Source organism: Macrotis lagotis, chromosome 5 (genome assembly GCF_037893015.1).
Source record: "Macrotis lagotis isolate mMagLag1 chromosome 5, bilby.v1.9.chrom.fasta, whole genome shotgun sequence".
NCBI lineage: Eukaryota > Metazoa > Chordata > Mammalia > Peramelemorphia > Peramelidae > Macrotis > Macrotis lagotis.
The window spans coordinates 156,346,201-156,362,362 of NC_133662.1; the positions used below are offsets into that span (position 1 = coordinate 156,346,201).

General features: G+C 36.0%; 1 protein-coding gene across 5 annotated transcripts in view; it reads left to right on the plus strand.

Annotated features, from left to right (window-relative positions):
• The window catches only part of AIG1 (androgen induced 1), a 344,302-nt gene extending 339,882 nt beyond the window's left edge, over positions 1-4,420 (plus strand). Inside the window, exon 6 of one of the 5 annotated variants that reach the window (XM_074187737.1) lies at positions 164-189. Coding sequence is in view for 3 of the 5 variants with exons in the window: in XM_074187732.1 (XP_074043833.1) it covers positions 164-201 (38 nt within the window). In the remaining 2 variants the exon portion in view is untranslated. Of the gene's footprint in view, positions 1-163 lie in introns of all 5 variants that reach the window. The other 4 variants (XM_074187738.1, XM_074187736.1, XM_074187734.1 and 1 more) reach the window with 4 other exon arrangements.
• The last annotated feature ends 11,742 nt before the right edge of the window (positions 4,421-16,162 follow it).

Genomic DNA, 16,162 nt, shown 5'->3' on the forward strand with positions numbered 1-16,162 from the left:
ATGGCAAAACCAAAACCCAGACTCAAGCTCTCTGGATCCCAAACCAATGTTCTTTTCAATGCAATATATTGCTTCCTGATGCCCAAATTTTTATTTTATCTTAATGCTCAAATAAAAAAACCCAACCAAACCCCCAAAAAACACTTTTTGTCTGTATTTCTAGGTATGGAAGAATGCAAAGAGAGACCTAAATCAGAATGAGATTGAAGTCCAGTATGAAGAATTTGGTTGTGTCTCCAATGAACATCCCTCATCCTCTAACAAATATGGGCAGCATAGCAGAGAAAGCTCTCAGAAAGAAGGCAGGGGCCTCTGCCTCCAAAGTGACAAATGGAAGCATACCTTTCATTTTGAAATTCATTTCATTCATTGTGTGCTAAAGGCTTCTTTATTCAGAACCATATCATAGATAATAATTCTTAACTCTTAAGGTGTAAATTTATGTAATTGTTGCTTCATTTAGTCTGAGAAGAATGCACATTCCATTTCTGTTACTTGTATGAAGACATTAGCTTATTCTAAGACAATTGATAATGCTTTTAATCTTAAGTGGTTGTAATGCTCTACTGAGATGTCTCATATAAACTTGAAAGGAAAACATCCCAAGCAAACTCTGGTTTGAGGTTCCCTATTACATTAATGTCACCAAAAACAGCAGTTGCCTCAAACAGACAGTGTGTTAGTAATAATTACATCCATTCGGTCAATCCCTCATTGGCATTGGACACTTGCAATTTTCCCAAAATGTAAAATGTAATATGAATAAAGATTCAATGGTCCTTACTTTGGTTCTGCATGGGTGTTTCTCCCCTGCCCACACAGATGATTCCATTTTCAGTTGGTTTCTACTGCGTCAAGGATACATACTTTCTGAGACTGGATCTTATTTCAATAAAAGAAAATAAATTAAGTCATTTAATGTACTGGAGAAGGAAAAAATACTTTTATTCCAAGGCTTAGGTTCCCAGTGATTTTTAATAGTCAGTTTAATTTATCTTAAGTATGATGACAAGTTCATGACTTTATTGGTATAATACTCTTTCTACTTGTAAAAATCAACAGCCCCTATACATTTATTACCCTGTGCAAATCTTATCATTGTCTTTCCATAATTGCACTATAGAGGGATCCATCCAGTGTACTGGAGAACCTTCACTAGTTTTGTTATTTCAGCGTTTTGTGGGTACACATGGGAGCACTTGTCCATCTGTTATCCATCATTTTGGACATATGGCTGGCCTACTTCCTTTTCAGTCATACTTACACTTGGTGATGCCTTCTTTGCCAATTCCTTTAAGAAACTGTTATCAAATATCTACCACATTCAAGGCACCATGCTGAACATTGAAGATAAATGACATAGCCTTTTCCTTGAAGAATTTATCATCTTTAGGGTAGAGACAAGTAAGATAAGTATACTCATAACTCAACAAGTTAAAATTTGGTAGATATATAGGAAAGTTGAAACAGAATAGCCTGAGAAATTTGAAAAGGGAGGGATTGCTTCTAGCTGGGGAGGAATCAAAAACAGCTTCATGGAAGGGATGGTGTCTGAGTTGGTCCTTGAAGGAAGACAAGAATTTCCTCTAAGCATGTCATTTAGAATCAGAAAATAATGTGGTGAAATAATTTTGTCACTATTTATTCATGCTAATGAAAAGAATAATCAAACTATTTTAAAAAAATTTCTGTTTCATCTAAAATACTTTTTGAGACACTAGGTCACTTAATATACTCAACCCCCTTATCTGTGGCACATTTTCTTTTCTTAATTAAGCTCATTTCTACTTTTCTCAGTCTAGGATTCAGGTAGGTCTAGGACAAAAGTTGCCAAGCTACTACAGATAATCCATTTGTAGATTCCTGAAAAACAGTAGCTTATATTTATATATAACCTTAAAATTTATCAAGTGCCTTCCTAACAATAACCCTGTTAGACACTAGTAGAAGTATTATTTTCCTATTTGACAGATAAGAAAACAGTTTGAGAAAATTTTAGAGACTTGCTTATGGTCACATAGCTAGGAAGTGTCAGAGCCAGGAATTGAATTGTCCTTTTTTATTCAAAATTCAGTGTCTTTCTAGTACATCACATAGCCTACTGCATGGAAGCATACAATATGCCTATCTGATTTCATTATTAAAATTTCAGCATTTTTAAGGCCAAATTTGTTAAGCAAATCTATCCATTTTTATGTATAAACAATGAGATAGACAGTTCATTGTACACCATGACCTCAAAGAAGAATTCAAGTTGATAGTTGCTCAAAACTCAATTGTTTTACTCAAAGTCTCATGTGATTGAAATAAGAAGCCTCACTACATTACTACTAATATTTGCTTTCAAAGAGTGGCATAGGAGACTCGCAGCCAACTTGGCTGATTGAGTTGGGGCCAAACCACCCAGATTACATGTGCCTACTCCAGCAAAACCCTGAAGCTCATGCCAAACTAAATGATCAAGAAATCCAACGAGAAATTACAAGTGATTTCTTTTACCCTAGAACTTCATAAAAAATCCACCAAAAGCAATATGAAAGGGGACCCTCCTATCAAAACCAGCATCGGTGCAAAATAGTCTCCCAGGACATGTGTAGTGATCTATGGCCAGAGGTAACAATAGTGGAGGACTCCCTTGAAAAAGGACACCCCTGAAAAAGCCTTGAAGACATTTTTCTTAAGATAAATGAAGAGATAAAAATAAAAGTTTGAGGGGGGAGAATGGAAAAATGAGTAACAAGGGGAAAAATGCTTAAATCTTCAAGAAATGGATTCTATGAATAGACCCAACAGAAATCAGTGACTCCAGGAAATAGCAAGAAATATATCAATATCAAAAATAATCAATATGAAAGAAAATATAAAAACTTTCATAAAAAGTAACTGGGGGCAGCTAGGTGGCGCAGTGGATAGAGCACCAGCCCTGGAGTCAGGAGTACTTGAGTTCAAATCCGATCTCAGACGCTTAATAATTACCTAGCCATGTGGCCTTGGGCAAGCTACTTTAACCCCAATGCTGCAAAAACAAAAAAAAAACTGACCAAAAAAAAAGAGATCAGAGAAGTATAATTTAAGAATTATTAGATTCCCTTACAAATGTTTCAAGAAACAAATGAAAATTCCCCAGATATATTAGAGCTAGTCACTTCAGAAAGAATCCATCACCTACTGAAAGTAATCAGCAAAAATCCAGAGCTACCATTTTCAAGGAAAAAATACTGCAGGTACACAAAAGAAAATTGTTCAAGTACTGAAAAACTAGAGTTGAGATCACACAAGACTTCTTGATATCTTATTAAAAATAAGAGGTAATCTTAGAATACAGTATTGCAAAAGGCAAAAGTCATGGTTTACAACCAAGAATAAGTTCCACTTCAATGGTGAATATAATCTTGTAGAGGAAGAAAAAAATCTATCTTTAATGGAATAAAGGACTCTCAAGAATTTCTGATGAAAATAATTGTAGTTGAGTAGGAATTTTGAAATACAAATACAAGAGTCCAGAAGACCTATTTACTTATAAAGGTAAGTAATTTTGAGCACATGATAAGGTAATACTACTATTTTAACAGTAGAACAAATATTCATTGAGAACCTACTATTTCTCATAATTGGTATATGTGAGGAGAAGATGCAATCATGGAAAAAAGGGGAAAGGTTCAAAGTTCAGTGTTTCACTGAAACCCTAAGAGGTAGGTGCTGATATTGGGGTAAAATGAGGTTAAATAACTTTTCTTGGGTCACACAGTGTCTAAGGCAAGATTTGAAGTGTAAGAGGAATATCAGATGGCCCTTCCTAACTCTTATCTGAAACGGATAAAGGAGGACTGAACTTGTAAGACACATTTTGTATTTACATTGATCTTCAACCCATTGTACACATTGGTCTACCTCAAACTCAACAGGTAAAACAATTAAGGAGAGGGAGCAGGGGATATGAAGGGTGAGGATAATCCTAGAAAGAATGTCACAAGTGAAACAAGCTTCCCCAGGTAAGAATATTAAAAGAAGGAGAGGGCGAAAATAAAAAATCAGCATCCAACAGGATGGGTGTCTTAGATTTTCTCTTAGACAATGGGCAAATGGCCAAATAAAATGTGGTGTGTGAATGTAATAGATTGAACTAGAACAAAGAACTTAAACATTAACCTTTCACCTCCTCACACTTTATAAAAAAAAAAGATAATTGAAACCAAATTTCTTATAAAAAAGTATGTATAGTCAAGTAAAACAAATTCCCTAATCAACTGCATACAAAAATGTGTATCTCTCATTTCTGTACCCTAAAATTATGACTTCTCTGTCAGAAGGTAATTTGTTTATTATCAGTCCTCTACAATCACGGATAATCATTGTATTCATCATAGCCATTACAGCTTTCAGAGTTGTTCATTTTTATGGTACTGCTAGTGTATAATTTGTCCTAGTTTTGCTCCTTTCATTCATGATCAGTTTATGAAATTCTTTAAAACTACTTGTTTTTATTCTATTTATATCATGATATAAATTATATTCCAAGTTCTGCTTAGTTCACTCTATATAAATTCATATGAATCCTGTTTTATCTCTTTGAAAACATGTATGTCCTCATTTTTTAGCAAAATAGTACTCCATTTTATTTATATATTATCACAATTTATACAGCCATTCTTCAGTTAATGAATATCTCTTTTGCTTCTAGTTTTGTTTTTATCATCGCAAAAAAAGATGATATATATTTTTATCTAAGTCTAAATCTAATAGTACTATAAGTGGATCAAAGAACATGTACTGGTTAGTAACATTGGTGCATAATTCCCAGGTGCTTTCCCCAATAATTAGGTCTATATCTTCTTTCACAACATGATTAATATGGAAATATATTTAATATGATTGCACATAAATAACCTATTTTTAAATTCTTACCTATTTATGGAGGAGGGATAGAAAAAAGGAAGAGGGAAATTTTAGAACTCAAAATTTTTTAAATGAATGTGAAAAATTGGAAAAATTGGAAAAAATAAATACTAGTAAAAATTTAAAAAAGAATGATTAGACTTGTTCACAGGCCCACCAATAGCAAATCAATTTTCCACAGTCCCTCAAACATTTATCATTTTTCTTTTTTTTTGTCATCTTTGCCAATTGATGATGGGTGTGAGATGGAATCTCAAGAATTGCTTTAATTTGCATTATTCTAATTAGTAATGATTTTGAGTTTTTTAAAAAAACATGGCTATAAATAACCTGTGTTTCTTCCCTTAAAAACTACCTGTTCACATCCTTAGACCATTTACCAGTTGGGGAATGACTCTTATTCTTATAAATTTGAATCATTTCTTTATATATCTTGGAAATGAGATATATTAGAGAATTTTGCTGAAAATATTTTCCCCCAGTTTCCCTTTTAAGGTTAATCTTTATCCATCTTATTCATGCAAAATTTTAATTGTATATATTTAAAACCTTGAGATTTAAAATCTGTTTCATAAGAATTTCATTAACAAAACTTTCTAACATCTCTTTTTCTACTTATTATTCTGCCTTTTTTTAGCCCTCAAACCCACTTCCTCCCTTCTTCCAATTTTTTTTAATTCTATCTCCCTCTTACACACACACACACACACACACACACACACACACACACACACACACACAATTTCATAGCCTGAACTGAAAATGGTGGGCATTCAACTGCTAAGAGATTTTATCCCATGTAGCTGATGGGGCCTTAAGCACTGGAGCAAGAGGAAAGGACTTCAGGACAGAAGGAAGCAGGGATTAGGTCATACCCCCTGCTAAACTGGAACAATGTCCTTCTGTGCCTACCCTACCCTGGGAAACTGGGCTATGTTACTGTTACTTTGTTTGAAATTTGTTAAGCGATTTGCATATATATGGAGCCTTGGAGATGTTAGAACTCCTAGGGTCTGATGGCTTCCTTCTTTCTGTCAATGTCCAACTGTCCATGACCCTTTCAAAAAGATGGCCATCATGAAAACCCCAGAGAGGAGAAAAGGAAAAAGTGAGAACAGGGGAGTTCAATGCCTTTTGTGAAAACTTCCCAACACCATATCCTTGAAATTAAAAGCAAATAAAATAAATATGTTCTTAAAAACAAGAATGTGTTTCCAAAAGAACATCAAATCATTCAACCAATAGTTATTCAACATGTTTGGTCATGCCGATTAGAGGATATACAAAGAAATGAAGATAGCCTCTATTCTCAAGGACCTTATAATCAGTTGAGGAAACATGAAAAAATAAGAAATGTATAGATGTAAACAGTCAAGTATCATAGTATAGGAAGTAAATGCTACAATATTTCAGAGGAAGATGATGTCAGTGTGGGTGCTAGGAAGTCTTGTCCTGATCCTTGATTTAAATGAGGGAGGACTGAGGCGGCTAGGTGGCGCAGTGGATAAAACACCTTGCCCTGGAGTCAGGAGCACCTGGGTTCAAATCAGACACTTAATAATTACCTAGCTGTGTGGCCTTGGGCAAGCCACTGAATCCCATTGCCTTGCAAAAAAAAACCCTTTTATATAAATAAATGAATGAATCGATAGGTAAATAAACAAATAAATATATATATATATGAATGAATGAATGAATGAATGAATGAGTGAATGAATAAACAAATAAACAAACAAATAAATAAATAAGGGAGGATCAGAGAGGAACAGTACTTGAAAAAGAGAACTGCAGGGAAACTGGATGGCATAAAGAAAAGGAGCCCTTAATTCCATTCAAGGGACCTGAATCCCAAATCCAGTTCTCTTTATGAGTTCTGAGACTTAGGGCAAGTCACTTGACCTCTCTGAGAATCATTTTCTCAGCCTGGGTAATGTGGGTAATAATGTCTACAAGTGTCTAGCTCAGAGGGTTGTTTTAATGTTTGGATGGTGTGTTCTGTAAAATACCTATAGCACCATATAAATATATAAATATATCAGCAAGGGTTTAGGGGAACTGGGGCAGCTAGGTGGCACAGTGATAGAGCACCAGCCCTGTAGTCAGGAGTCCCTGAGTTCAAATCCAACCTCAGACACTTAATAATTGCCTAGCTGTGTGGCCTTGGGCAAGCCACTTAACCCCATTGCCTTGCAAAAACCTAAAAAAAAAAAAAAATAAAACAAAAGGAACTGAGGACTTGTGTAAGATAATAGAGGAAGATAAGGCTTGGAAGATATTGAGAGTCACTTGTATCCTGCTTTAAAAATATTCTATATATTAAAAAACCCCTTCAAAGTAGCTAAATTCAACTATTCAATTTGAACACATCTTTTTCAGCAGCAAATTAATTACCTACAAGGGAATAACAATCATATATGTGATTTTCCTAAAAAGGAGACCCTGAATCAAACTCTGGGGGACTGAATCTGGGGACATGGAATAATCTCTGTATTTAGGATCAGTAGACCTGAGTCAGAATTCCAGCTTAGCTACTTATACCATGGTGTTCTTGGATAAATCACTTTACCTTTCTTGCCTCACTTTTCCTATCCATTAGCTAGAGGACTGGGTCAATATTTAAAGGAGGATATAAACAAAAATGAGTATAAGAATATTATATTGATGAGTTAAAAAACACATCTTTGAGCTGCTTACTTAATGGAGAAGGAAAAGATCAAGGTCAAAAGAGGGGGATAAATGCATAAACATGTAAGAAAGAAAACCTAATAAGTAGATTCAATGAACTTTTTTAATAGGGCATATAATTGAGAATGAGCTGGGGAGGAAGAGAATCAGGAAAGAACCTGAGGGAATGGATAGAACCTGAAATAGTGTGTGTCAAAATAACTAATTATTATAGAAATAAATTATTGACTAAAAAAAGGAAGAGAATAAAACCCAATATGAAAGGAAAAATGGAGAAAAACATAAAGCCTAAAGATCCTAACTTGGGTTAAATAATCCAACAAAAGACAGTGAAGAAAAGAATTTGTTGTTTTTCAGTGTTTTTAGTTGTAGCCAACTCTCTGTGACTGCCTTTTGGTGTTTTCTTAGCAAAGATATTAAAGTAGTTTGCCATTTCCTTCTCCACCAACTCATTTTACACACGGGAACTGAGGTTAAACAGGGTTAAATAACTTTTCCAGGGTCACAGAGCTGGTAAGTATCTGAGGCTGGATTTGAACTCATGAATATGAATCTTCCTGATTCTAAGCTCAGTGCTCTATCCACTGTGCCACTTAGCTGCTCAATAAGAATATTGATGTAGAGAATTATGTATACAGCAGAAACAAAATCTGTAATCTTTTAATGCTGTTAAAATTTTGTTCATTGTGGAAGGCTGTTTGCTCCTCAAATATAAACTGACCCCTATTGATTTTATTCTGTCTCCCCTTGACCCTGTTGTTATATCTTGTCCCCCATTTTCCCCTTTACCTAACCTTGGCCTCAGACACTGGTATGAAAGGAAATAACATGTTGAACTTGGGAGTGGAGCACCTCAGTACAGGAAGGACCAGTAAGTAACTTGCCTTTCAGAAGATACCAGGCCCAAGGTGTAAGAAACCAAGCGCCACCCCAGCCCAACCTATCACAGAAGAATATTTAACAGGAAACCCTGCTGCTTCTTTCTTTTTCTTTCCTTCTTCTTTGACTAGCAGGTTAGGTTTTTCTCATGTTCTTTCTTAGGCCATGTGGAGAACCATGGGCCTCCGCCATGCCATGTAGCCAGACTAAGCCAAATCTCATGGCTGCCTGCCTCCCTCTCTCTCTCTCTCTCTCTCTCTCTCTAGCTCTATCACACACACACACACACACACACACACACACACACACATACACATTTTCACTCAAACTTCACCTAGACTATTCTTAAAGTGGTTATTGCTTTTCTAGGAGTTTTAACCTGTATATTTGTAATAATTTGCTATAATAAAATCCTGAGCAGTTTTAACATCCCAGAGACCAGGCCCCCAAATTCCTATGCTTATCTGGTTACCCCAGATGCCAGTGGCAACAATATGAGACCCAATAATGTGCCATATACAAGAAATGTATGTAACAAAATAATAACAAGATAAAAAAGCATTCATAAACTATGTAATATATAATTTTTGAAAGTGAGAAAAATAATCAAAGTAATAACCCCAAATAAGCATAAGTGAGGGAATCTTGAAAATTAAAGGCATATAGAAGTGGAATGCATATGACTATAGAAAGAATAAATCAAAAACTGGTTCTTTGAAAAGCTAACACAGCCAATCTGATCAAAATTAGCATGAATTTAAGCAGCTCTGTTTGTGGTGGCAAAGAACTAGAAATTAAGTGAATGTCCATCTACTGGGGAATAGCTGAAAAAATTGTGGTATATGTATGTTATGGAACATTATTATTCTATTAGAAACCAGGAGGGGTGGGAATTCAGAGAAGCCTGGAAGGATTTGCATGAACTGATGCTGAGCAAGATGAGCAGAACCAGAAGAACATTGTACACCCTAACAGCAACATGAGGGGTGATGATCAACCTTGATGGATTTACTCATTTCATCAGTGCAACAATCTGGGACAATTTTTGGGTATCTTTGATGGAGAATACCATCTGTATCCAGAGAAATAATTGTGAAGTTTGAACAAAGATCAAAGACTATTACCTTTTATTTAAAAAAAACCATAATCTTATTATGTAATTTTGCTATCTCATATTTTTTTCCCTTAAGCATAAGGTTTCTCTCTCTCACATTCAATTTAGATCAATGTATAGCATGGAAACAATGTAAAGACTAACAGACTGCCTTCTTTGGGGGGATGGGGGGAGAGAAGCAAGATTAAGGGGAAAATTGTAAAATTCAAAAATAATTTTTAAAAATTAGTATGAATTGATCAAAAAAGAAAAGGGACAGAAATTGAATTACCAAAATACAAATGATCAAGCTAAAAGCATATACTAATATTTTTGACAAAAACCAGTTGATAGGCTCTCAACTCCTATTGATGTGTCATGTCACCAGAATTTATCTCACATCTCCTCTCTCAGGGTTCTAAAGGTACCCTGCCCTCCAAGAGATTGGAGGCGATTAATATTTTTGGCAGGATTCCCCACCCCTGGTGTGCTTTCCCCTCATCAAGATTATTAGTTTGGAATTAATTTAGTCAGCTAACTTTAAGTTGGTTTTGGAAAGAGATATTTACTAGTTGGTATAATAATAATTGATACAAAGCACCCCCCAAAAAAAATCTGTTCAGGGAAAGTTCAAAGTTTAGGGAAAAGTAAAAACCCAAGTATTAAAGGAGTAACACACAGCTCCTGGTTGATGGAAATTCTCTTCTCCCATTAGGAAGGTGCTTACTCAAGAATGTGTCTTCATCTGTGCTTGGCTCTTTGGGCTGATATGGAGACACTATAAAGAAACTGATGGGAAGATGAGATATCCAGAATTGTCAGATTGCCTAAAAGCTCATAAGGTCTTTCTCTTGCCAAATGGGATGGAGAAAAAGGACTTGACCAATGCTGAAGTCAAGGTCTCTCCTCCTCTGAGGAAGTTTTTCCTTAGGAATTATACTGGGAATATACTGCTCTAATTTCTTGAATGCTTTTTGTCCAAGTTTTGTTAGCTTATCTAAGCAGGGTTCTTATGCAATATCATTCTAGTTTGAAGACCTTTCATATATAGTCTAAGATTTATGATTGAATTTATTCATTGAGCACCTTATCATTTACTTGTGAACAGTTACTTTGGGTAAAATATAATGGGTAAAAAAATGATACAACGGGTAAGAGGCAGCTAGGTGACACACTGGTCCAGGAGTCAGGAGGATCTGAGTTCAAATGTGGCCTTAGACACTTAATAATGGTCTCTGTGTGACCTTGGACACGTCACTTATTCCCATTGCCTTGGGGAAAAAAGATACAATAGGCATATACCTGAAGTGATGTCACAAAAATGTATTTGACATGCAGCTAACTTCTTATGGTTTTTACTTTTCCTTTGAGAAGATACACTCTTTAACCCCAGGTACAGGCTCCTGCCACTTCTTCTGTCTTTCTAACTGGGTCATAGATATTAAGAGGTTCTAAGGATTGTGGCATTGGATATATTATACCCAAATAATTCCATATGGCATAGCAACTCCTTTTTTGATCCCAGTCACATTAAAAATAGGGTTAGCCTACAGTCCCTGCTTATAATGTCACTCCTGGCATTATGTTGCCATTTTTAATTTTGATCACAAAAATTCCTCAATTAAGTTAGTGTAGTTCATTTGTTTGAAAACTGTAGCAGCTATCTGGAAGACAATGTTGGCCTAGAACTATGTGTCTGTGGTTGTGACTATATGGAGCATCAATCTTGCTATAGTGAAATCTGGATATTTGCTATAGAGTCAAATATTCTTTGCCTTCTGCTCATCGCCATGTATAAGCTGATATTTTCAGTGTCCCCCAGAAGCTATCCATTCAGTGTTTCCAGTTCTGTTTTGCACTATCTCACAGCATTCTATCCCTTAACTTCAATTCACATAATCTCACTTCCTGGTGCTCCCTAAGCCTTCGTCTTCATGAATTGCTCCTTCTTCACAGTATTCATTACTTGAATCAAAGAGACAGAGCAGGTTGAGTCACTGGGCTAAACCTATCCTTGTTTGCCATCTGAATTCCTCCTCATCCGGCTTATATAATGATAATAATCTCCCCAGTGAAATCCAACAGAGAAATGAATGTATCTTTCTCACCAACACTTTATCATTCTCTCATCTAAATTCATAATCTGAGTTTTAATTTATCAAGCTATTGGGAATTATGTGATTTCATGGTATAGGAGATTATTCTGAATTCATTCCAATAAGATTCTGATGAGACATTTGCCTAGTAATGAGTACAGAGCCCCCTGATGGATAAATCAGATATTATACTCCCTTCCTGGATAATTAAAAATGACAGGCTACATTTCTATAGATAGCATATGAATGAATATTCCTTCATCCAATACCCTTCATTACTCCATACTTCATTACCCCAGACTGTCATTTTGTGATACAATGAAAATACAGATCATGGGAATCATAAAGAATTAGACTTGTCAGGCTGGCTTCCAGAGTCCAAAACTAGTATGAATTTGTAGAAATTACAGAGAGAAGTTTAGACTCCATGATGAGAAACTCTCTATTCATTAGGACTATATACAAAGATGGTATGGACTAACCCTATAGCTAGGTTTCCCCTCCCCAGAAGCCCTAATCAGATATAAATTAAAATAGATGAAATAAAATACTCACACTGAGATTCTGTGGTTCTGTGGAGCAGAAAGAAAAACAGAAATAAACTGGATCTCTGGGAGTGCTGAATGGGCATAAAGGGCTTCTGCATCACAATTTGGGATCCTGTCCCTCGAAAGAATCCCCTCCACTGGACAAGTACTCACTTAGTCAAGTTTACTTCAAATTAAAGCCACTAGACAATGTGCAATGAGACAGTATTTATATTCACACTGGGAAGTGATGGTGACTTTTACCCTCTGCTCTTTCATCTGAAGCAAGATTCTTCTGGATTGACTTCATTTCTTAAAACATAGAAGTTTTTGCCATTTAAACATTTGCATAGCGTAGGTTTACTGTCAGGAACATATATCTGTAGATTCTGGGGGAGGCATGAGCTGTTTCCAACATTTCAGAGGGATAGAGAGAAAACAAGCTGAAGAAAGGAAGAGGAAAATGTTGAGGAGAGAATGGTAATAAGTTTTCTCTTTTTTTAATGAGTAAAAAAAAAAACCTGAGAAAAATATGCCAATCATAGAACATTCACTTTTTATTGTCATAAAAAGTCCTGGAGTTCACAGGGTATGAGTGAATGTGTGTGCGTGCGTGTGCGTGTGCGTGTGTGTGTGTGTGTGTGTGTGTGTGTGTGACTGGTATATGTGCATGCACTTGCACTTGGCTGGTTGTTCTCCCATCATAAGATGGGAGGGTTGCTATGGTAATCACTCTACTGAAATATTTAAAGTAACAAATTACATATAAACCTATGCAAAATTAGTTATGCTAACTTATGTACTCTATTTGCTATGTGTTATTTTAGCCAATGCATGCATAAACAGAAGAGGTGGGGGGGGTCTCTTTTCTATGCTTTTAAATTGCACTTTGGAAATCAAGATTCTCCACTGAAGATCCATTCATTCGTATCTCATAAACTTCCTCAGTGTCTAAATTAGGAGTATAAGCGATGATCCTACATTTAATTTGGCTTTTTCTGGGTTTATAAATCAAAACATGCCAATAATATTCATGCAATCAAGAAGAACTTGGACCATTCATAATAGCTGATATGGCACCAGAAGTTATGGTCAACTTGATTATTCATGAAAATCACAATGAGAAGTGGGATACAAAGATAGGTTATATTCCTAAAATCCACAGATCATCTGAAAGCCGCTAATTACAACTTGTATCCTCCATGGTCCCTCAACATTTCGTCCCTTCTCTTCCTTCCTTTGGCTCTAGCACACACACACACACACACACATACAGGCACATGCACACACATACATACACACACACACACACACGTGTGTGCACACTCATACACTCTCCAGTAAAGAAAAACTGATTCCTCCCTCTATTAGTAGATAGGATCTCAAGAGATATTGCTTAATTAAACTCCAATTCAACAAGGATTTGTTGAGCACCTGTTAAGATACATAAATATCTAAGTAGTACAATGATAGTGCACCAGCCCTGGAGTCAAGAAAACCCAGTTCAAATCTGGTCTCAGATGCTTGACACTTACTAGCTGTGTGTAACTTAACCCCAATTTCCTCACATTCAGGGCCATTTCATCCTGACCCATATCTGATCACTGAATCGGATGGTTCCAAAGGAGAAAGTGAGGTTGGTGACTTAACACAGCAATGCCCCTCCCCCTCAAATCTAATTCATGTGAGTATCATGGCATCAACCTCCTGATGTCATGGTCTTCAAGAACGAAGGACAGTATCAGTATCAGTGTCAACATCATTAAGATGCAAACAATTTGATTGGACATTTATGATAGAAAAATTCAAGAAAACTTTAGTTAGACAATTCTGAAATCAATATTTCTGTATTGGATTTACCCTCACCTACCCATCCCCCTAACCTCCCCAGCTCATGTGGATCCAGGAGAGAGACCAAATAGGCATGCTTCATGTTTCATATTGTTCCTCTCTAGCCTTTCCAACTCATGTCATTCATTTGCCTCTCCTACCATGAGCTTCCTTTTATTTTGATATATCAACCTACTTAGATCCTGCTGTCTGTTCTTTATTACCTTCTGAGTCATCCTTTCCCTTTTCTTTATTTTTTATTTCTTTTTCATTATGAATTTAACAAACTTGAATGACTCAATACATAAAGAATAGGAAAAAAAGAATGTACATGAAACTGTGAACTTCTCTTAAGTACATTTTAAGTATAGGTTATAGTTAATGCCAAAATAATAAAATATTCCTTTTTGTCTCTATCCCCTTCTGAACTTCCTTCTGCTCTCTTCTGGGGGGCAGAAACACTGTAAGTGTTTCACCAATACTCTACTTTTTTTCTGGGTGACAATCACTGTCCTGCAACTCTGACTCCCCCAGTTCTGCTCCCCCAAATAGAAACCTTCAATCAGAACAAACAATATCAAATAAAATACATGAGCCATGACTGAAAATATACAACTCATTCTCACCCCTGGTTCATCACTTTTCTGCCAACAATTCTTCATCCTTAGCTATGATTATTAATTGCTCTATCCATCCATATTTTCCCACACTTGTTCTGGTCTCATTTTCTTCAGTTCAAAATCTTTACCCTACAGTTAACTAGTTCAGCTTTGCACTTTCCTCTATCTTTGAGACCATTGTCCATTTCTTTATCACCTTTTTGAAACTTCAATCCCAGATTACTCCCATCACCTATTGGTTCTGCTCTTCATTGAAGGGAGTCATATCACTCTACTGATTGAATTAACTTCAAGTGGGCCTTCATTGATACCAATTATCTACTCATCTGATTGACTTTCCATTTCACTCCCCATAGTATCTGGACCAAACCTTTTCTTAACACTTCCTCTTAGATCACCTATCCCACTCCTCTCCTTTCCCTCTCCACAGATGATTTTGAAGTAATCACTTCATATTTTACTAGGGGGAAAAAAAAGGTATCTATTGGAAACTCCTTCTTCTCTTGAATTCTTTCCTTTAAATCATTTTCTCCTCCCCAACTCCCTCCTCTTTTGTTTCCATCTAGATGTCCTTTCTCCTATTTATGTGCTTGCTTGAACACAGTTTATTCCATCTCTTCTGGATCATTCCTTCTACCTCTCTAATTTTCAAAATCTCATCTAATGGATCCTTTCCTTATATTTCCATACATACTCAGATCTCCCTCATGCTTAAAACAAAACAAACATTTGCTCAATCTTAATATTCTTTCAACACTTATATCTTCCTTCTTTCACAAACTCTCAGAAAAAAATCTGTACACATGCTTTACTTCAATTTCCTCACTTTCCATTCACTTCTCAATCCCTTTAAATTTGGCTTCTGATCTCATTACTCAAATGAAACTTCTCCTTTGAAGATTTCTAGTGATCTCTAACATTTATTACCTGTTTGGCCTTGGGATGGCCAAATCTTTCTATGCCTTAATTTCCTCATCTGTAAACTGAAGTAATTAGAATAGATGATTTCTGAGGTATTTTCTAGGTCTGGATCTATGGTCTTACGATCTTATCATCCTAAATACACTGACCTTTCTCAGTCTTCATTCTTCTTACAACATTTGACTGTCTCAGTCACTCTCCTCCAAAGCACCAGTCCCTCTTTGAGTCTTCATCACATTGCTCTCTCTTGGTTCTCTTCCTTCTTTTCTGGAGATATGCTGCTTCTTAGTCTTCATTTCTAGATCAACTTTAAATTTATGTGCTACAGGGCTCTGTACTAGGTTTCCTTTGTTTTGTAATAGCTAGTTTTTAAGTAGTGCATTAAAATTTGCAAGGTGCTTTACAGCTCCTTTCAAACACCCTAGGGTACATGTGATATTATTATCCCCGCTATAGAAAAGGAAACTTATGCAGATAGAGAGTGACTTGCCCAGGATGCATATCTGGTAAGTGAGGACAGATTTTAATTCAGGTCTTCCTGATTCCAGGTCCCACAAACAGGACAGGCAAATAGCCTAGATGGAACAGCAAGTGAACCTGAGGTGAACAGGAAAT